The sequence below is a fragment of the Agelaius tricolor genome, unplaced genomic scaffold, assembly GCF_023055355.1.
Source record: "Agelaius tricolor isolate 1412-34295 unplaced genomic scaffold, bAgeTri1.0.p SCAF_3, whole genome shotgun sequence".
Taxonomy (NCBI): Eukaryota; Metazoa; Chordata; class Aves; order Passeriformes; family Icteridae; genus Agelaius; species Agelaius tricolor.
The window spans coordinates 50,205,414-50,228,239 of record NW_027269263.1 but is presented as its reverse complement, the minus strand read 5'-3'; the positions used below and the strand labels follow the sequence as shown (position 1 = coordinate 50,228,239).

At 41.2% G+C, this 22,826-nt stretch overlaps 2 protein-coding genes and 1 long non-coding RNA gene across 3 annotated transcripts in view; 2 read left to right on the top strand and 1 right to left on the bottom strand.

Annotated features, from left to right (window-relative positions):
- The first annotated feature begins 80 nt into the window (after positions 1–80).
- SELENOO (selenoprotein O) lies at positions 81–14,628 on the top strand. Its single transcript, XM_071423805.1, has 9 exons — positions 81–612; positions 1,924–2,127; positions 3,061–3,241; positions 6,273–6,403; positions 6,775–7,055; positions 7,396–7,546; positions 9,090–9,275; positions 10,360–10,516; positions 11,203–14,628. Exons 1-9 carry the CDS (start codon positions 104–106, stop codon positions 11,395–11,397), a joined length of 1,995 nt encoding a protein of 664 aa, XP_071279906.1. The 5' UTR covers positions 81–103; the 3' UTR covers positions 11,398–14,628.
- LOC139588436 (uncharacterized) lies at positions 3,261–4,746 on the top strand. The gene is made up of 2 exons (XR_011678672.1): positions 3,261–3,600; positions 3,646–4,746. It is a non-coding gene; the product is annotated as an uncharacterized lncRNA (long non-coding RNA).
- Positions 14,629–17,367: 2,739 nt separating the features above from the next.
- TUBGCP6 (tubulin gamma complex component 6) overlaps positions 17,368–22,826 on the bottom strand; it is a 40,178-nt gene continuing 34,719 nt past the window's right edge. The window contains exons 41-45 of the mRNA XM_071423807.1: positions 22,087–22,281; positions 21,697–21,829; positions 21,259–21,472; positions 19,993–20,192; positions 17,368–18,232 (exon numbers count right to left, since the gene is read on the bottom strand). Of these exons, the coding sequence (XP_071279908.1) occupies positions 18,141–18,232; positions 19,993–20,192; positions 21,259–21,472; positions 21,697–21,829; positions 22,087–22,281 (834 nt within the window). The 3' untranslated portion in view covers positions 17,368–18,140. The remainder of the gene's footprint in view (positions 18,233–19,992; positions 20,193–21,258; positions 21,473–21,696; positions 21,830–22,086; positions 22,282–22,826) is intronic.

Here is a 22,826-nt window from a genome sequence, read left to right as displayed (position 1 = left end):
GGGAGCAATTTCACCCGCCGGGCCCAAGGGCTCTCGGCTGTGCCCACGGCCGGGCTGTGCCCATGGGCGGGACTGGCCGCGGCGCCGCCCCCGGCCCGGCCGCATGGCCTCGGTGCTGCGCAGCGCCCGCCGCTTCGGCCCGCGGCTGCTGCGGGCGGCGTCGGGCCCGGCCATGCAGCGGCCCGAGGGCGGCGGAGGCTGGCTGGGCGCGCTGCGCTTCGATAACTTGGCTCTGCGCTCGCTGCCCGTGGACAACTCGGAGGAGAGCGGCCCGCGGGCCGTGCCCGGCGCCTGCTTCGCTCGGGTGCGGCCCAGCCCGCTGCAGAACCCGCGGCTCGTGGCCATGTCGCTGCCGGCGCTGGCGCTGCTGGGGCTGGAGGCGCCCGCGGCCGACCCGGCGGCGGCCGAGGCCGAGGCCGCGCTGTTCTTCAGCGGGAACCGGGTGCCGGCGGGCGCGGAGCCTGCGGCGCACTGCTACTGCGGGCACCAGTTCGGCAGCTTCGCGGGGCAGCTGGGCGACGGCGCCGCCATGTACCTGGGCGAGGTGCTGGGCCCGCGGGGCGAGCGCTGGGAGATCCAGCTCAAGGGCGCCGGCATCACCCCCTTTTCCCGGTAAGGCCCGGGCGGGACGGGGCCGGAGCCGCCGGCGGGGCGCGGCCCGGCGCTGTGCGGGAAGGACGGGAACGGGCTTGGCGGCCCGCAGATCGCGTTAGCGAGGGGCTGGAGCCGTGCTGAGGATCATTCCCTCAGGCAAAGGTCATCTCTTAAGCCCTCGTGGTTACTTGTTTTTTGTTTAACTTTGGCAGCAGCGAAGGTAATGCTTAAATGCCAGATCAGGAGGTGGCAAAATTTTCCAGTGGAAAACAAGAGTGGAACTGCATCTCACTGCATCGTTCATTTGGCACATTACTTCTGTCCCTCGTTATCCTCCTTTGCGGGTTTCCCCCTCTGGGAGGATGCAGACCATGATGACAGTGGGGAGAGCAGTGTGTAATTGCTGCCCACACAGATGGTATTTGAATTTAGGCGTTTTGGTCCTGCTGGTCCTTCTTCCCACTCTTCCCAGCTGTGGGAGGGGATGGCATACTGACCAAGTCCCTGCAAGGGATGGGTATCTGCGTTGGTCACATTAGCCTTCAAATACTTTAGATAATTCAGGTAACTTTCCCACTTGCATTTCCAGTATTTTCTGTTCCAGCCCTACAGTCTCTGGAACACCTTAGTTTCACGTATGTGGTCCTCTGAAGGCCTTCTTCAGGTCTGTGAGTGTTAAGGAAATCTCAGTGAAAATGCCAGATGTGGTGGCAACTTTGTAGGTCTGTCCTGGGCAGCTCTCCTGCTTGCCTGTGGCTTTGGAAGTGCTGGGAGTGTGGGCTGAGAACCATCTGTGTCTATTCCATTTGCTTAGTATCTATTAAATAAGCTAGTTTGTTGTCTGTCTCTTTTTTTTTTTTTTTAGTGCAGCTGTTGTGCATGCTCATATTTAGGACCCCATTTCTAGATTGCTTACCCAGAAAGATTCAAAATAATATTGTTCATAATACTTCATTTAATGAAGAGGAAACCATTGAGTAGATACACAATAAAATAGCTAATTTTAAAAAAATTAAAATTTAAACTGTCCAAATTAAAAAAAAATTGAAAGACTGTTGCATCAATAAAACAAACATAGTTAATGATTAGAAGGGTTATGTGTACCTGGAAGGTTTATTCTGTTGTGTGTGCTCTTCATTGCAAGTTGTTGTGTCCATCTAATTGAACTTTAACAGAAGTTTGGAGGTTCAGCTTTTCACATCTGCCACTGCTTTTTTGTGGCACCGTGGACAGAGTGTGTTACTCCTAGGCTTTTATTTCTCAGCTGCTGCAGAGGAGGAGGAGTTCCTGCCTGTAGAGGCTAAACCCGTGCGTGTCTCCTTGGTGCAGGCAGGCGGATGGGCGGAAGGTGCTGCGGTCGAGCATCCGGGAGTTCCTGTGCAGCGAGGCCATGTTCCACCTGGGAATACCGACAACTCGGGCTGGCACCTGCGTCACGTCCGACTCCAGAGTCCTTCGGGACATCTTTTATGATGGGAATCCAAAAAATGAAAGGTGTACAGTCGTTCTGAGAATAGCCTCTACATTTATAAGGTAGAAGCCTATTTTGTTGATCAGCTTTGTTTTGTTATTTTTTTCCTTTAAAACTAAGTAGTCTTCTAAAGTGTATTTCCCTAACAGCACTGTTTATGTTTCTTCTTCTGGAGGCTTGGAACTTCTTTTGCTGGGCTGTAGGAAGCTGCTTTTCTTGCTCAGCAGATGGGATGGGCTGCTGTCTTTGCACAGAGACAGATAAATACTAGGGATGCTGGCCTGGTAGAAAGAAGAAATAAGTTCTGCGGACTTAGGAGAAGAGATTTTTCATGTTTATTCCTGTACAGAATACATGATTTTTAAATTTTTTTTTATAGTAGTAGTAGTGGTGGATTATACCTCGATCCTTAATTCCAGTTCCTATGTAGTTCTATGAAAGTTTGGGTGTCTTTCCCTGCCTGAGAAGTGTATGAAGTTCCTGCTCCAGCAGAAACTATTAGGCATTTCAGGAAGTTGCATTGCTTCCTCTAAGGTTACAGAAAATTAGAGGAAGGTGAGGTATGAGGAATATGCCCTTTCATATGTATGTGTATATTTGTGTGCATTCCTGTGTGCTTACATATCTGGAAAATATAACTGGTGTGCTTGATGTACAGTCTAGTATTTAAAATAAGTACAACTTCTACATACCTGCAGGATAAAAATTTTTCAGTGGGAGAAGTTATAAGAAACTTTAATGAGCTGGTGTTCAGTACTGGCAGGGTTGGTGAGTTTAGGTACATGAGGATGTAAGAGCTTTATTTCACCAAGTCACTGAGCCTCACCACGTTCAGTGCAGCAATCTCGCAGGTATTTTCTCTCAGTCACCTAAGAATTGATGTTAGGAGATGATGTGCTGTTACTGCAACAACAGTAGATGTTTTTATTACATGCAATATCAAATTATGTTAATAGTATCAGATAATTCTCAGTTGTGTTTTTATTTTGAAACAGGTTTGGCTCTTTTGAAATTTTTAAGCCCCCTGATGAATACACAGGACGCAAGGGTCCCAGCGTGAACCGAAATGACATTCGAATACAGATGCTTGATTATGTGATCAGCACTTTCTACCCAGAAATCCAGGAGGCTTATTCAGACAACACTGTTCAGAGGAATGCTGCTTTCTTCAAAGAGGTAAGGAAGATCAAGATTCTCTTCATAAATCCATACCAGTTGTCTTTAGGAAGTCCATCTGCAGGCACCGATGACTGGAGTCAGTTAAAACTTTGTATCACTCAAATGTCTGAACTCTTCTTTGAAGAAAGCACTCTTAGTAGACTCACTTATTGATGAAAGCAGTGTTGATATTGATCTAACCACTGAAAACAGTGTAACCTTCCTAATGGTAAATCATGGTTTCCCTGCTTTGGGGGAGCTTCCAAAGGCTTGTCTCCATTTTCTGGGACTGTCTTAGACTGGGAGAGGGAATTCTGGCTCTGACTGTCAGATGATGAGTTGATGGTGCTGAGACATCACTTGCAAGGCATCATTTTGTAAAATACTGAGATGCTGAGTCTCATTTTCCAACTTATGAACAGGAATGTTGTCTGCAAATCAGTTTAACTTCAGACTTTAGAACTGAAATGTTTAAAGGCAGTTGAGCACTTTTATAACTAGCCAGCAAACAGTGTAATTAAAAAATACCAATGCCTAATACTTGACTAGCCTGTCTGAAAGCTGTTGTGGTGCTTTGAAATCTGAAATTATCTGGTATGGAGTGAGGGAATGGCTGCAGCATGATGCACTTTCATAACAGACTGATAGGAGGTCAAAAGCCAGACCTGATAGCTGACATTCTACAGTTTGGTTTCTTGCCCTTTTTTTTCTTTACCATAACCTGTGCATACTTGCATTAATTCTGCAAAGCAAGCTGTGGCTTGGTTCACCACTATATTCCAAAGAATTTAACTCTTCTGGACAAGTCCTTTGTGTGTGGACAATTTGGGTTGAGGAGGAAAACTGTGGCTTGTCACTCACTCTGCTGTGTCCAGCTCTGTAGTGGTGGCATGTTTGCTTCCTGATGGCACAAAAGTCGTGGGACTTGGGGATCGTTGGATGTGTGTGTGTGTGCCCAGTCCTGCCTCTTCCTGCTTTTGGCTGCTTTTCCTGGCCCAGTCACTACTGGTTTCCTTTTTCCCCCCACCTGTATTCCTAGCATCCTTTGCTTGTTTCCCCAGATCCATTTTTTGTTTGTTGTGCTCCTCGTGCCACTGCCTGTCCACACTCCATGTCTGTGCTGTCATTGTCTCCTCAAGTTTTCTCTCTCATCCTTAGTGGAGACTTTCCAGACTTTCCTCCACCTGAAAATCACCCCAGTCCTTTTTTAATTGAACAAACACATCCATTTGCAGGAAACTGCTGTCACTTCAACTCTATTTTGTTTTGTCATTCTTTCTGCACTGTGGAGGAAATGGAGAAAAAAGTACATTGCATTGCATATGATTGCATTTCACAGCACTGCCTAGAAAGCAGACATAATTATCTGTACTTCTCAAATAATTTGTAGCTGTTTTCTAAATTTAAATGAGCATGTCCTTCAGCTGACAGTCTGATTTATATATACACACCATGCTTGCCTTCTGGTTTGGCTAGCTGTAGAAAAATGTTGATCAAAAGTAATAAAGGTCAAAGAGGATACAGAGCTGTCTCTTCATTCTCAGTATACCCATCTTTGAGTGGCACCCAAGCTTTAGTTGCTTTTGGGCACTCTCATCACGGGGATTTCTTTTCACCAGAACCCTGGTGGAGTGCAGTGCATCCATACAAGGACTGCCTCACCACTGGAGTGCTTTCATCCCAACCCTGGTGGCCAGGATTTTTTAAATTTGACATTTTCCTGGCACAGAGCCATTGTGCAGGGTGTGCCTCTCTTACTGGGTCATGGCCTAGGTAATCAGTTTTGGACACATGCAGCTGGCTGCTGGCTTCCAGCTACCCCATGAATCAGCATTCAGGAAAAATGTGTAAAGTACCTACCATGAGAATATTGGAAAAAATACAAGTGTGGGATCTCAAGGTGTAGACCAAAAGGTTGTATTTCATGCATCATTTGTGGTTTTCACTGCCTGTCAGGGCAAGATTTGTCTTAATTTTTCTTATTTACTTGACTGCATGTGTTTTTTTAAAGGTAGAAAAATTCTGGATTTGAACACAAAGGCATAGAAACATCTAATTAAACAATTAGTAGATTGTTTTTTGAACCTTAATGAAATACACTGCAGCATGGAGCAAATAATTCTTTTGAATTTCTGTGCATTGTTAGCTGTTTGGGAAGAAGAATTATTTTATCTATGAAAACAATTTGATTTAAAAGTTTTAGTGAATGGCTAGGCAAAATTTTTACTTACAGCAATTTAGTAAAGTATTTGCAACTAGTTTTATTTAAAAACCATGTTAGCTTCCTGACTTTTAGATTTTTAGTGTTGTAGTTGACAGGTGGGTTAATGTATTTAAATAACTAGGACTGCTTTAAAATATTACACTGTTTATTTGAAGGATGGGGCACATGCAGTAATTTTAGTCAATTCCATACAAATAGTTCTCAGTTCAGCAGTGGAAAATTACTGATGAAATATACATTTGGTAAAGAATTATGTTTAAATAAAATCATGGTTCTTGCAATACTTTCATTTAATCTTGTAGCCTTATTTCCACTCTCAGAACATGGAGAGAAATGCTTATCAGTGCTAAAACCTGTTTGCACTGAATAGTTTTTTTGTGTCAGCCCTTTAACCTCCCTGTAAATCACCCCTACATAAGAGGTAAACCAAAAGACTACACTTGCTTACGTGATTTCCTGCCTGTAGTTACTCTTTAAAATTAATATTAGGCAAAAGAATATATTAGTACAATGACCACACTAGTATGCAAGTCTGATGTCAAACAGTTTACTTTATTTCAGTGTCCAGAGCATTTGAAAGCTGTTCAATTGACTGGCAAGTCAAGCATGGAAGGAGAGAAGTGGATGCAAATGGAAATGGGAGGCAGGGAAACGGGAGCTACTGACAGGAGGAGAGAGGCAAATGTCCTTAAGATGTTTGTGTGCATACTGCCAGAATCTACTTCTGTTGGAGCTGTAGAAACATCAGTTCAGACTAGGAAGTACATGAATGTGCTGGAAATAAATTGTTGTGGTGCCAAATGAACACCAGGTCCTTCCTTTCAGGTAACCAAGCGCACAGCGAGGCTGGTTGCGGAGTGGCAGTGTGTGGGGTTTTGCCATGGCGTGCTGAATACAGATAACATGAGTATTGTTGGACTAACCATTGACTATGGCCCTTTTGGCTTTATGGACAGGTCAGTGGGGCATCATTGTTGGGAATGTGGGTATGTTGTTCTTACTATGCAGGACAATCCTTGCGTTCATGGTTGCTTTAAGATTTTAATTCTAAAGTAGATTTTTGAATTATCTTCACTGCAAAGGAGATTAAGGTAGTTCTAGTTCTCCTGTAATTCTTCTTGTCAATGTACTTGAAACTGTGTTCACAGCATCTCTAGCTGTTAGACTGTTCTTGTAGCCTGTGGCTTTGGGAAAAGAATCAAGGAGTGTTTCCTTTCAAATTTTTTAGTTGCTAGAGCAGACTAAAATCAGAAAAGAATCATAAAAGTACTACTTCTCATTGGTGTCCAGGTGAGTAGAAGAATGCTGACAGTTTCTTCTCTTGTAGGTATGACCCTGAGCACGTGTGCAATGGTTCTGATAACACAGGGCGCTATGCTTATAACAAACAGCCAGAGATTTGCAAGTGGAACCTGGGGAAACTTGCTGAAGCTTTAGTTCCAGAGCTGCCCTTGGAAATAAGCCAACTCATCCTGGAAGAGGAATATGATGCAGAATTTGAGAAACACTATTTGCAGAAGATGAGAAAAAAACTAGGCCTAATCCAGCTGGAATTAGAAGAAGATAGTAAGCTGGTGTCTGAACTGCTTGAAACCATGCATCTCACAGGTTGGTGACCAGCACAGAAGGTGCTTATTTAATAGCCTATCAGAATCTGTTATCAAATCAAAGTACAATTTATATCTTGACCTTAAAAGAGAGTAGCCTTGTGCAACTACATTGTTATGCGGGAGAAGAACAAAAGGCTGAAAGTAATTACCTTATTGTGGAGTAGTTGTTGCCTTATTCAGGGCCCGTGTCTCACATTTGCACCCTTACTGAGAGAACAGTTTATTTGCCTCTTTAGAATGGTGACCTGTACTGCTGTGGGAGGAGGTAGGAAGGAGGTATGGGAACTGCTTTCCTGCTGCTTTATTAGTTGCATTACTCATATAATGAATTTTTTCAGCTGGAGACTTCACAAATATTTTTTACTTGCTGAGTTCATTCTCAGCAGACATTGATCCTTCAAAATTTGAAGATTTCTTAGAAGAGCTTACAAGTCAGTGTGCTTCTGTGGAAGAGCTGAAAGTTGTTTTTAAACCACAGATGGATCCAAGGTATTCCTTTGCTTAAATGCTTTTGGTTTTTGCTTTTAGTTTAATTATAACCATAATGAACATGGTATATAATATTTCACTGATTTTGAGATTGGAAATGTCACTGTTAAGAAGATGCACCATGATACACAGCACTGACTTTCAGCAGTTGGCTCTTGAGTTAAAGTTGTCTGAGCTTTTGCTTAGTCTTTTTTTTTTTCATTTCCTTCCCTGTCTCTGGTGACTTGAGGCAATGAGATTGCCAAATAATGAAGTGGTATGGGAGTATTTTACAGAAGAAATGGGTTTGAGCTACAATGCTGCTGTGTCCTGCTAGGGTACTGTCAGCAAAAAATCACTTACAACTGCCAAAGTTCTGGCCTAAGGATAACCTTTAGGTGGTGTAGTCCATGTCTTGTTTGTTCTGCAGTCCAGCTACTCTGAGCATGGAAAAATATTAACTCATGTTCAACTGCTGCAGTGACTGTAGCAATTTTTCACTTTTTGGAGATGGGGAAAAAATTAAAGAGATTTTGGGTATACTTCTCTCCCTCTCCCCAGCCTTCTTTAAGTAAGTGCTCCATGAAGGATGAACCCACCAAATTTTTCAGCTTTTGCTGTGTGTTGATAGCACAATACAGAGATAAGCTGGTTGTGTGGTAGAGATGGGACAGTATTTTTTAAACACTGCATTCAGGACTGGAGAAACATGAAAAGTAGCTATAAGTCATCATGAAGGGATGTGACATTTTGGAGGGGAATAGTACTATATTAAAGTGAGTGCATGACTGATTTCTTTTTTAATCCCAGCACTTGGATATCACAGATCTATGCATATCAGATGTGTACATCAGTTCTGGATAGTACTTTATATAAACTCAGAAATCAAAGCACCTGGCTTGTCTCTGCTGACTAAAAGTAGGACAATATAACTTGACATTATGAGTTGTCTGTTTTGAAGCCAGGAGAAATGTTTCTTTTGTCCTTTTCTTAAAACTGCATTCACATAGGAAATAAAAACACTTTTATTTTGATATGCTGCAACTCTTTGGGTTTTTATTTTACTTTATGCTATGCTGCAGTTATTAATTCAGGAAAAATAAAAGCTAGCATAGTAGTGCAAACTAAGGTGGAGCTATTGTACAGCACCAGCTAACACAGTGAAATATTAAAAGATGCAATCCTAGTCAAACCTGCAGCAGAGTAGTCTGGATATTGTTTGGAATTTAGTACCAGAAAGCAGTTCTCAGTCTGTGATTTAGACTGGCTAACTAAAAAAATCAGTGTTGGTCTCATGTGACTTAAATGAAGTATTTTTCCCCATATCATTTAGGTTTTTATTAGTACTGGCAAAAATGGTAGGTGTTAAAGAAATAAAAGAAACAGTGAAATTAGGATCATTTATAATAAAAGTTGTTTTGTTAATTACAAATTTCTGTAATTTAACCTCTCTAGTGAAATCCCAGTTTGTTGTGAATGTTTTTGTATCTACTTTGATTGCAAAGAGATGGTTCTTGACAAGCATCTCAACTTTAGTATCTAACTTTGTTCTTTGTGTTCCCAGACAGCTGTCAATGATGCTGATGTTGGCTCAGTCTAATCCTCAGCTGTTAGCATTAATTGGAACCAAAGCTAATATAAATAAAGAGCTGGAACGCATTGAACAGTTCTCCAAACTGCAGCAGTTAACAGCAGATGATTTACTTAGCAGAAATAAAAGACACTGGAAGGAATGGCTGGAGAAATACAGGTAAAGTTTCTCAGTATTAATATCTCAGTATTGATATTATATTTCTGCCTTTTGAGATCAATGTGCGTGTCTCACAAAAGACACCCAGTCTCAAATACAGATTAGGAAGGTGAGAAGGGCATGCAACTGGAGAATATTATCTACTGCTATGATCAGTGTCTTTGTTGCTGTGAAAGTTCAAAGCCATCTTTCTACTTTGTTTACTAAATTTTGAAGTAGTGTGAGGATGTAGAAATCACCTAGCATCAACTCTAGTATGAAAAGTGCTTCAACAATGTTGATGTTGATTCTGACATAGACTAATTCCAGTTGTGAACTTTTAAGTGCTCAGTAACTACAACTGACTGACCTCTAAGCATTCTATCCTTTGATTTTTTTTTTCCAAAAGAAAAGTCTATGTGTTAATACAGAAAGCAAGTATTCTTAATCAAAGAGGAAAAACATCCTTCCATTTAATCCGTTCCATGGCCAGGAAAAACAAATGTCCAGACTGTTCTAAAGCCTAAAAACCTAAGTGTTAGCAGGAGATTTTTATTTTTTTGTAAAGAAAACCCCTGAATAGAGCTTTAATTGTTTGTACTCTGTGGATTAGGGCAAACCTTTCCTCACCTGGCTGCCTGTTATCTCGTTCTCCAGCAGGGCTGAGAGTTTTAGCAAATATTACTGAGAGAAAGTACCTCAAACTGCCTCTGCTGTATTGCATCCTTGTGCTTTTAGCAGAACAGCAAATGCTTTAACCAAAAACAGAAATCCTTGAAAGACAAGACCTGAATGTGTCAGTCATTGCACAGCAATGCAGAACAGACCATATCCTGTGTCTTGATCTGACTTTGGAGAACAGAAAAGCTGTGCTGTGTCACTTCCTCAAACCATGTCAGGACCTGCTGACTGTCCCTAGTACTGCTTTTAAACAAAGTGGTGTTTTCTATTCTGTTGTCATGCTGCATTTTATAAACTGAGAGGATTATAGATGATGTAGTATTTTTTAAGAACTGCAAATGAAATACCTCAAAACAAGAAAATGTGTCAACTTCTACATGTGGTTCTTGCTAAAAACCAATTGTTGTCTCCTGCTTAATTTCAGAGTCCGTTTGCAGAAAGAAATAGAAAGTGTTGGTAATGCTGATGCCTGGAACACTGAGCGTGTCAAGGTCATGAATTCAAACAATCCAAAATATATCTTGAGGAATTATATTGCCCAAAATGCCATAGAGGCAGCTGAAAATGGAGATTTCTCAGAGGTATGCTATTATTGCTCGCTCTCTCTAGGCTTGTGTGGATGTGTAGTGGTGCTGTCAGTGACTGACATTATACCAGGCAAAATTTAGTCTGGAATCTTGGGCAGTAAGGGGATTGGGAATACACTGTTCAGGAGATCTCTTTTTTTTTTTTTTTTACTGTAACTGTAATTTTAGGGACTGCAGTACAAATAATGCAATCTAAACTCTGAATCTGAACTTCAGCAGCTCTTGTAGGCTGACCTCAGGACAAGGCATGTACACTGCTTTTACTGTCCTGAGAGTGGCTTGGAAGGCAGTTGAGGATTAATTTATACTTGTTCTTTCTGGAAAATGTTATCTTTTAAAATTTACAACTTTCACCTTCAGCATGTGGAATTCGGCATGTGGAACATTACATGCAGAATATGGGAAAATTATTTTTCTTTGAGAAATTATATAAGAATTTGTATTTAATATTTGTATTTCAAGTTATTTGAGCCTGAGTCCCATAAAACCTACAGACTCAGCCAGGTAGAATTTTACAGTTTGCATCTTATATATATTGTTCATCTGTTTAATATTTGGCTTGTCTGGAGTTCATGTATTAAATACAATACACTTGCTCATTATTTGGCATGAGGTTCTTCTCCATATAATTTTGCTTCACTTCCTAAATTCTTAACAACCATGCTGTGTTTTTGCTCTAGGTAAGAAATGTACTGAAACTTTTAGAGCATCCATTCCAAGAAGCAGAAGGTTTCCAGGAGGTAAAGGAGGATGCAGAAGAGGAGGGAGCAGCTGCTGCAGCAGCTGCGTGTTCTCAGGAGAGCAGAAGCAAACAATCCTATTGCAGCAAACCTCCACTGTGGGCTTCAGAGCTCTGCGTTACGTGATCTTCATAACTGCCTTGCTTTGTTTTTTGCTGTGAACTGAAGACTCTGATCCTCCTTCAGCAGTGAAGAATTCAGCAAGGCAGACATCAAAGTGCTGTTAAGTTATTGAAACAACTCTACATTTGGATGCATCTGCAGCAGTCTTCAGCTGTGCCTAATTTGAATCAATTGTGGATCATGGGAACAAACCAGTGACAATCAACAGCCCATACACATCAGTAATCTAAATGTTTAAAGACCCAAAGTCTTTCCTTTATCCTCACTACAGTGCAGGTAAAAAGCAGTATTTTATCTTGAGGCAGGCTGAACTTCAGTCATCCAAATGGAGTTGTTATTATGTGAAGACAAAAACAGCAAGTCAGGAATCTGATCTGTTTTTGTCTGATGTCTTAACTAATAGTACTTCTGGTATTTATTTACTGCTTTCTCTATGCAGAAACTTTTAGTCCTCTTTAATGGAGGAACAGATTCAGTGTTGCTTGTTTGAAGCTATATTTCATTTAATTAAGTCGTTTGTTTCTTGTGAACCTTCAGATTGGTATTTAATAATTATCTATTTTCTGAAAATGTGTGCAGGCTCGAATCTGGGGGGAGCAATTGAATTTTTTAAGAGCAGAATTAAGGGAGATTACATACATCTGCACTTGAAAACTTGGTGATGAAATTTATTCAGTTTCACATCACCCATAAATATCTACTAAACTCAGGAGTGCAGTTTGTAACCCAATTGCCTTGGGCAGGATCCATAAGCCAAATTAGCTTGAGCCTTAAACTACCCCAGCACTCAAATCCAGGTTTGTTGTGTATTTATTTCTGTGCTCCTAACAGAGTCTGCCTGTTTGAGAAGTGAGGTACCTGCTCATCATGCAGGTCAGTGGGGCTCTTCCATTCCTTCTCTACTCTTGCACCATTTAGTTTGTTTCCATGGTCCTTGAAAATCTTCAAGCTCTAAGTTGGCCATTTAGGAATGTGCTGTTTGAGCTTGGGTAAAAGATGATGGAGGATGTGGGAGGAGAAGAGGAGCTGACTTGCTCACAAGTTACTTAAAATGCTTCAGTTGAGTTTTCAGGGGAAGGTTGGTTTCCATTATTGTCAAATTATCATTGTTCTGTAGACAGTTGTTACTTAGCCTTGTGAGTTTCTTTTTGAAGGACTGTTACTAGTTCAGACACCTGAAAGGTTTGGTTTCATGCAAAGGCTTCTTTCCAAAGAGACCACTCTCTCACACTGTGATTTACGTGTCCTCATGGAAATTCTTCTGCTACCCCCATGCAAACTTGTTACCAGTTTGGGTTGAATTGTGGTTTTTTAAGTCTTCCTCAGTATGAGCTGTCAGCAGACAGGGAGAACAGCTGGACTGTTGCTTATCCATCTGCACTAATAGTCAGTTTGTCCTTCTCACTGTCACAGGACATAGGGCATGCTTTGAATGTAAGCATTTACTCTGTCTTGGAGCTGGAGGAACTGATTTGTGATGAACTCTGACAAGCACAGCACTTTCTGTGGGATTTTGGAGTCCTTAAAGGGACAAACTAGGTGTATTACCTAGCCCATTGAAGAATGGTGTCGTTGAAAGAGGCCTGCTGAAAATAATACATTTTTGTGGGAATTTGAAGCCTTCATTGAGGATTATCCTTCCTTTAAATTTGGGTTACTGAAACCAAACCATTTAATAGAAACTTTTAAGAGAAAGTCAGTGCTGGGTAACAGGATTGCATCAGGGAGGGAAAGTGAGCTGGCAATTTGCAATATACTTGAGACATCCCCTTGCAGAACCTGTGCTCTCTTACAGTGTGCCTGGTCCACAAGGGAGTAACAGAGGGGGGAGAAGTTGCTCCAAACTGATCAACATAACTGTGCTGATTCTGTTTCTCAGTTTATATATCTTTTCTTTTGGGACACAGAGGGGAACAGAGTTTTAGAGGAGTCTAAAACTTTTTCTTTACCAAAAAGGTGCAAAAAGTAATGATTCTTAACCATGCTTAAAGTATCAAGTCTTTTTAACAGCATTCTAATAATAATTTGGGGGGGGGTTGAGTAGGTCTCTATTAATAATGGTACAGAGAAGGAGAATAATGTAACTGTGTGTTTGGACATACAAGAATGTGGATTAACTACCAAATTATTGTGCACCTATATTGCCAAAATCACAGAAGGAGATACTTTGGAATAATTTACAAGCAATTATCTTGTCTTTAAAAGGGAAAATGAATCTTACAGTGAGAACTGCAAATGCAGTGGTATTTGCTGCTAAATATTCTTTGCTTACATGTCAATCAAGTGCAAGAGGTCTTGCAATCAATTTCCAGGGTTGGAGTGATTAATGCAGCCCCTTGGTGTGCCACTCAGTAAAGTTGTATGTCTAACAGATGTTCACCAGCAGTAGAAACTCAGAAGGTTTTCACATGTTCAGCTGCACTGACATCCAACTGCTCCGTTCCCCAGGGCATGAGTAACATCAGTGCTTTGTGTTTGAAGGAGCATCATGGTCCAGAGCCAAGTGGAATGCTTGTGCTCTTCCAGCACTCTCATTGCTGCAGGTGGGTCGTAGTTTGATCTCTGATGATAGTGAGTTTCTTCTGTTCTTGTTCCTGGAGCAGTCTGGGAGCAGGAGGTAGAGCATTAGCACAATGAGGCCAAATTCTGCCCAGATTGGAATGTTATCACTTAGCTCAGCTCTTCAGAGAGAAGGGAGTGCAGCTTACAGCATTTGGGAATCTAAATACTTAAATCATAATTTGCTTCTTGATTTTTACTGCTTGTATTTGCAATAGGTTCTGAAAATAGTATTTATTTCTGGACAAATATTCTGTTTATATAAAAGCCATGGCGTTGTGCTCAAAATGAAGTGGTGATTCTTCCTATCAAAAGCTTTTTGTGGAAATACTTGATTAGACTTAGCCTGTGGCTATACCATATATCCTGAAGTACCCTCACATAAAATCAAGTGGTACCCAGATTACAAAACTGAAATGAGAACATATTGGAGATGGGTCTCGGGGTAGTCTCATGTGATAGTGGGACTCCTTTCATAACTTGGTAAGATCTTACCATAACTCTGCCTCATGAGCTTGTAAATCTACAGTTGCAGAATGTTTTAATGTCAGCTCTTATTTTGAAATGTTGTGTGGATTTGGGTCTTTTTTTTGTTTGTTTCTGGGTTGGGTTTGTTGGTTTTTTTTTTTTTCCAAATAAGTGCTACAGATTTGATTCTTTTATTAAAAGAAATTAAAATTGCAATTTTAGTATTTTTTGTTAATGCCCATTTTCTAAAAGTTTTACTGTTAACAATACTGATTGCAGATGTGAACCCAACAAGAGGATTTCACAGTGGTGTCACATCCAGTGTATGATCACACAGTCTGAATTCTAAATAATGGTGCCACTACCTTGGTTACATGATTACATCTTGTCATTTGGCTTCATGCTTCCTGTGTTGACAGTGGGAGGTTTTTAGTGTGCAGTGCAGTTCTTAGTTCCTCTCACCTGTACACAGATGTTGTATTTGGTCCTGCCACTTCCCCCTAACACCTCTATTTTCCCTCACCCTGACATCAGCTGTGCAGCTGAAGGATGCATCCACCCTCTGTGCAGCACAGGTACCATGCCATGTAAATCAAAGGCCATGAGGGGCTGTGATAAAGCTCCAGACAGACATGAGTACAGATTGCACCATTTTTGTTTGTGCAATTCTTGCAGCAGATGCCTAATTAACAGGGGAGCAGAAAATCAGGGGGAGAAGTCAGGTTTTCTAAGCTAAGTGTGCAAAATCTCTTTGTACTCCCTAGAGTAAAAAACCATACCCAAGGCTGATATAAGGTAAACTTTGATTCTGTGTTTAACACTGCCTATATAGCCAGAAAACAAACTGGTATTCCATTGTCTAGACTTCAAGGGATTTCTTTTCACTTGTTGCAGAAGTGATAGAATTGCAGTTCTATGAATCATCAAAATCATGAATGAAGGCTCACTTGAAGCAAAAAAACCACCTTTTTTAAATGTGATTGTAAGTTTAAATGTTGCAAGACCCACCCCTCATGCAGCAGAGAGCAGGGAGAGCATTTTTGATGTGGCTTTAAATTTTTAGGGGAATTTTTGAGAATTCCCCTAAAACCACGGCTCCCATACAGTGCCCACAGAGGCAGCAGAGAGATACCCAGCCCAGCACTTGGCCTGAAGTTATTCTCTGAGTGGATATGTAAGTTCACAAGGTTGATGATGGGTACATTATGGTGTCACTTGGTGTGCCCAGATCCATCAGAGTAAGTGTGCAAGCATGCCCTATTAGCAGATTCCTCTTGGAACTGTTCTGTAAGAATCATGTGAATACATTTTTGGGTTCTCAGAGGTGACTTCTTGGGAAAAATACACAGGTCTTCAGGAGACAACCATCTAAGATGTAAACTCCTCTATTTAAAATGTTCCTCTAGGCTCCCTGTGTAAAAAAAATAAGGAAATGGGGAGAAATAGCTCCTTTCCAGGCAGTGAGTCACCTGATATTATCACGGCACGGCTCGGCTCGGCTCAGCGGGGCGGGCGCGTAGCCACACTTGTAGCTGTTCTTGGTGCTGAAGGAGGCGACGCTCCGCGGCAGGACAGGGCACGGCTCGGCTCAGCTCGGCTCGGCTCGGCTCGGCACGGAGCGGCTCCACGTGAATCCCCAGCCGGTCGCGGCTGCGGCTCCGGGCCCGCCCGCCCGCGCTCGGCACCGCCCTCCCCGGCACAGCCGCTCCGCCCGGGGCGCGGTGCCGGCAGACGCGGCCGCGGGGTTTTTGAGCAGAGGAAGCCGGTGAAGGCTGAGGCTGTGGCAGCGGGGGAGCGGGAGCGAGGACAGGGACACAGAGGGGATCACCGGCGCGGGCCGGGTCTGTTTAACGCGGTCTCCCCCAGGGTGCGGAGCCTCCATCCCCATCCCGCCTCTCGCCCGCCCGGCAGCCCCGCTCAGCCGCGGCCAGACGGCGCCACCTCGAGGGCGCTGCCCGCAACTGCACCCGCGGCGCCGCCTCGGCTGCGGGACGGGCTCGGAGCGGGGGCAGCGCGGCCGCGCGTCCGGCTCCGGACAGCGACCAGACCTTTTCCATCCTCCATTTCACGCTAGTCTGAACTGCTTTCCTTAAAGAAACAACATCTTTCTCAGCTTTGCCCAGGGCTGTCTCATTTAGAGTGCTTAAATATGTCCATGACCATCTTTGTTGTGTGCTACTGCTTGTGTTTATGTTAAAGGTCTGCCCCAGGCAAACCACGGCACTCAGGCAGTGTTCAATGGGTCTTTCTACAGTAACAGTGTAGGGCCAAGCAATAAGGTCCCAAACATCAGATACTGCTCCCAAAGACACTGGGAGGGAAGTCCAGTGGCTTCAGGACATCAGTCTGCACCAAAAGCCATGCCCTGCACATACACACCCAGTCCTGCAAATTCCTGAAGAACAAGTCAGGTAAACAAACAAGTCTCTGCCTCCCTCGGCAACAAAACAGCTCAATCTGCAAGCCACTCGCTCTTACAATCCCCTTTTCTGCAGAACAAAAGGCAGAGAGTTAATTAAATACAGCACAGATAAAGAAACAGCACAGAAGGTGTACGTTGCAACCTATGCACTACCATGTTTTGACACTGACTTTGGAATCAGAGCAGAAACATTCAGGTCAGTTTCACAGCTGGTATATTCTGTCTCTAATACTTATTTCTCATTCAGAAAAAATATTATAAAACTATCTGTACATCATAATATTATCTTATTCAATAGTCCATAGTCCTGGTAACATTGCTAGTCAGGCCTGTAGCTTTAAATCACTGTCCCCTCATCAGACAATGAGCTCCTCCACATTTATCCACATTTTAGTCAACCATCACTTCAGGATCTCAAAACCAAAGTATTTCAATGCTGACTGCCTCTCTATAACATTCTCATATTATGACATTGAAAGTTCAATCGTCTCTTCTCACAATATAAGGGAAAAAAACCAAAGTGGGAAAAGGAATATTATGCAAATATGATCCTTTAGTTGAAAGCAGTAGTTGGAATATATTGGGAATTACAGCTTTATTTTGCCTTAGTGATGCTGAATTTCTGTTTTAGGTGTTTTAAATAATCACCACAAAATAAGAGATGCATAGTTTAAATTAAGGATAAAGAAACTAAGTTTGGCACAAGTGTTCCAACAATCACCAAGTGCTTGAATAGTCAAATATTGTATCTCCTATCAGACCACCTTGGCACATCATGTTCTCTTCCACTGTGACTACAAGTCTTAAAGAAATTAGTTATATTTAGATTAAGAATTAATATCAGTTTAAAAATAAACCACATCAAATAACAGGTACTAATATCTGTGGGAACATTTGTACCTCATACCCATTTCTCAGCAGTTTTAAAAAGTATCTGTTAATTTATTTCACATACATGTATTTACATTGAAGGAAATTCACACCACTGAAAATACAACATTTACACATTCACAGATATACAGTTTTGCACTCTCTCCTGTGTTAAGACCAGGCACTCAGCTCTGCTATCTCTGCAATAAAGACAATATCAATTCTTAGCAGATGAAACAACTGGCAGGGTTAGTGGATTTTAAGCATCATCATGCTCTGTGTATGGTGGCTATACTCTTCAAACTTTTAGATAGCAGATTATTTCAGTGAAGAAAAATGCCTCCTGCATGGCATTTGCATAAGCTTCTATAAATCATAAGCATATACACATAGTTTCTGTTTTACTGTGTTATCAGTGATCCTTACTCTATAGAGTTCAGTTATCCTTGTAGTAGTTATTAAAGTTAATTCGCAGCAGAAAGTCCTCCAAATGTGGTTGGTATCCTCTATTTACCAGCTTTGTTACCACTGGAAAAAAATAAAAGAAATAAAGTAAGCTTCAACTAAGATTAATATTGTAAATTCATCCTTGACAGCATCTGTGCCTTTTAATTAAAAAAAAAAAAAGCATAATGCAGTAATCTGAGAACAAATGTATATTTTAACATAAGAAAAGTCCAGTGTTTCTTTCTGGAATTATAAAATATTTTAAATAAATGCAAAAAAACAACTATGCGTCAGTTCTAAGTGAAAGTGCATTATTCTAACGAAGCATTTCCTTATTATGTTGCTTTCATAGAAACAAAGAAATCACCGAATCTTTCACAATAAAGATGGTGTGTTTCTATCACAATTTCAACTGACCAGGAAGCATGTTTACATCCTCAGGAGACCTCTGTGAAAGAAGCAGCTCTGCTGAAGTTTTCTTGAGTGAAGTCCATTGTGAAAGAGAAAACCCAAGAGAAATTGCTAGGACAAAGCCCTCACGCTCTATGAACGAACACACCAACTGCTCTAAACATCCTCAATTACAAAGGAAAAAAGCCAACAGAAGCTCCCTAAGCTCACAAACATCCCATGCACCAATATCAAGGGAATTAGCAAGCAGCAGCAGCATGCAAGGAAGAAGGGGAGGTGTCATTTTAGAAGTTTGGGCCTGAGCCAGAGCCATTGAAGTCCAGACAACTTTGTATTGGCTTTCAATGGATTCTGGATCAACCCATTGTGGAGAGAGAGCATTTTACAATACATGGTGACTGAAGGTACAAGTGGAGATGAACAAGCACATATTTGTTTTGTAGTGCTTAACAAAGAGGGTGTAAAAAACTGGGTCACTCATCAGATTTCCTTACAGAATGGTCTATTAATCTCTGTCCATGAAGCAACCATAGATCTCGTAGTATGGGCTTAGGTGGCTCCCACAGGTGTTCTGACTTCCTGTAGAATTTGGAAGCAGCCATTCTAACTCATCCTGAAATATCTGTTTTTGGTCCTTTGATACCATTTTTGGACACCCTTAAAGAATAAAAAGGGCAGCTCATTTCCTGAAGAATATAGTCTGAACTAGAAAATATTTTAGAAGAATAGATCTAAGAAAAGCAGATGCACCTCCTTCAGGAATTCAAGTTTTTCTAAAAAAAAGGAACCCAGATCCCACAAACAACCTTTATAACAGATGAAGGATAAGTAATGTACTAAAACACAAGTAGATCTGAAAGACAAATGGAAGGTAACCATTTCAGCACATTATAGCCTAAGGTGACAGTGAGATGAAATCTTACCATGGTAAAGGAAAGAACACTTGGCAAATAGTTGAAAAACTTGCCTGGAGCATGTGCTGGAAGGCACTCTGAGCTTTAGTCCAACATGGGAATCAGAACTTCCAAATTTCATACTAGTGCCAAAATTCAACTGTTGCATATATATCTAAAATTACTTCTGAGTGGTATCTAACTATCTCTCATTGCTGCCAATAAAAAGTTTCAGAACTCACTTCCAGAGAAAAGAAAAAATGTATGCACAAAAGTACAGCTAAATACCAAATACTTATTTTGTAGATCAGCAAAAACTTACAGTCAGTTTTGAAATATCTGGTAGATTTCATGTGTGTACATCTTAATTGATGTACATGCAGATCTTGGCAAACCACAACAATGCAGTTTGCATTTGGGAACTCTATTTCCAACACTCCCTAAGCATACAAATCTTCCTACTTATACATTATACTACCAAATATTCCAGTAGCCAGTTGACCTTTTCTTGTATCTAGAATTTATGCAATTTCTTACCTTTGAATAAGAAATGGGAGTAATACTTGAAGGTATTGTAGGACTGCTGCATCAGACCAAAGTTGGGATGAACAGCCATTTGCTTCCCTGCATCAAAGCTCCACGACTGAGAGATGAGCTGGCTGCGGAACTTCAAGATGAGGCTGAAGATGCTGTGTATGATGTTCATCACAGGGGCTGCCTTCTCTGTCAACAGACCCCTGACAGAACAAAACCAGAAATTAGTTGATGTAATTTAGTGGCTGTAAGACTATAAATACAAAGGAGTGATAACCCTTTAGGTTAAAGATAATTGCTTAAAAAAATCCCCAAGACTGCAGCCAACAAATTTTAAAGAAGGTGCCTAAATCTAACACAGTTTACTTGCACTTCCCAGAAACTTGTATCTGCCCTAGAGAATCTGATTTCTAGAATGACATCTGCCTGTGCAAAAGAGATGACATTTAACAACAACATGCTCTGAGTTTCCTTAAACTTTAATATTCTCTCATCCTATCACCTGCTATCCAAAGAGCACTCTAGGCAAGTCTTTTCTGATTAAAACTCGAAAAGAGAGACAGGAAAGGAGAAATTTCTTTTCTTGCTTATAATTTCTGTTCCATATCATCTCCCTCCATCTCACCACTTCATCATTTCAGTGTACACTTTTCAAGAAGTAACCAAATAAACTCTAGCTCCTTTCCTTTTAGTCACACCACCCCTCTGCCTCACATACAGTAACTAAGGGGCTAAAAGCCTGTGATTCCTAAAAGATAGTTGTCTCTTGCACTGCTCATAAAGCTAGACAAATCTTTTTGTCCTTTCCAAGTCCAGCCCTGGTCAGTGCACATGTGTATTAAAAGCACACACATTGCACAGGAGATACATCTCATATCCTTCAGTAAGGCTTACTGTGCACACTAATCATGATGAATGAAACAGCAGTAATTTACAAAGGATGGAGTGAAAGAAAAAGAACTGTGGTGTGTGTGCCCTTAGTTTAGAGCTGTTCTGAGCAGCTGGAAGCTTGCAGAGGCATCGTGACCAGGAGCAGGAGGTAACTCAAGGAGTCCAGGGAAATGAAAAGGATAGCTGAGAAAAGGTATCAAAGTACAGAGCTTGTGAGATGCCATTTCAAAAAGAAGTTTGTTTCTTACATAAGAACACTTCCATATGTAAAGACTAGTTAACGTGTCAGGTAAAAATCAGTTTTGCACAAATACATTAGGCTAGGACTGGCCACTCCCTTAATATACACTTGAAGTAAAACTAAGTATGGTAGCTTGCCTGAAGATAGCTTTGTTGAGGTATTCAGCATGCGTTCTGTGAATTTCTTCCAGGTTGCCCACAGAAGACAGTTTGTTTCCAAATTCACACCATGTAACATGAAGGATCTGATTAGCAATGTAACCTTGAATTACTTTCACAAAATGCTGCATCTCATGTTTATACAGCTGGAGCTGTCGAAACTGGACAGAATTTGATGCACGACTCACTAAAGCTGAAAATAAAAGCAGAATCAGCCACTGAGACCATCTAAAATCAGAATTTTTTAAGGAATTAAGATTTTTATTAGTAGAGTTTAATCCTGTTTAAAATGCCTTCAGCACCTCTGCTAGACAACTGCTTGTATACAGTCATGTCAAAATTCAAAACCCACAGTTTTCTTTAGAAATCTTCCTTTGCATTTTGAACAGGATGCTCTCTTTCACTAGTCACACTTACCAGTGCGCTTTAAGTGAAACCAAACATCCTTGAGAGTCCACACCATGTGCTTCAGCTGAAGCAAAAAGGAGAAAATCTTGTTGTATTTATTCATGCAGCTCTCAGTAATGACAATGTTCAGAGGCCAGTCAACCTACAAGAAACAACAGTGCTAATCATACTACATTTTTTGTTAGAAATTATAACACTATTTAAAATACAAGTATTTCAACAATTATTATGTATTTTAATAATGCAATGCAATGGTCAGGCTAAGTAAATCCTGCAGTTTTTACACATTATTTTACTCCATTCTTAGATACTGCATTCTTATTAACATATTCACTTTACCATTGTGCATAAGAACCATAGCATAACTGCAGTATTCTACCTTGCTCCATGACCTCTTACCTTGTACCTGAGCTCTAAACAACTCAGAGCATCCGGTGCATTGGGCGTGAACATTTCTGGGAGATACTTGAGGGCAAAAGAAAGATTGGAAGCAAGCTGGGTGTCACCATGAAGACTGTACTGTAGTGCTTTATTTAGGATAGAATTAAGAACCAGTGGATTCAGCAATTCACCAGGTGTTTGTCCTGATCCAAGCTAGGGATAAAAAAAAAAAAAACAAACAAACCACTAATTACACCATATTAATAAAAAGTCTTGGCTCTTGAACATGGGTGAATTAAAGCACAATGATAAAGTGGTGACTACCCTGCCTTGATTGGAAGTTTTTACTTCTGCCATAGGGACTCATGAATAGCATAAAAAGCAACTTCTGAATTCTTGTCTGTTCACAGCCTGAAGGGTAATCTCATACCTACACTGATTTATTTTCATATGTCTGCTGTGGTTCAGTTCCTCCTGCAGGGAATAGAGTCTTTAGAAAGCCAGGGACCCAAGGAATTTATCTGACTTGAATCTGCCTATCTCATCACCTCAGCACTCTCAGAGGTTTACAAATAAAGCTATCCATCAAGTCTAAATCCCCAAGAGTTTTTCCTAGTTGGGTCTAAGGCATTTTCAGGACTCAGAGAAATGCATTAACTCTCCTACAGCTGCCTATCTCCATGGGCAACCATCTATATCAACCCAGGCTATCTGTCCTACCTTGCTGTCTTCCCCATGAACACAGCAGTAAGTCATGA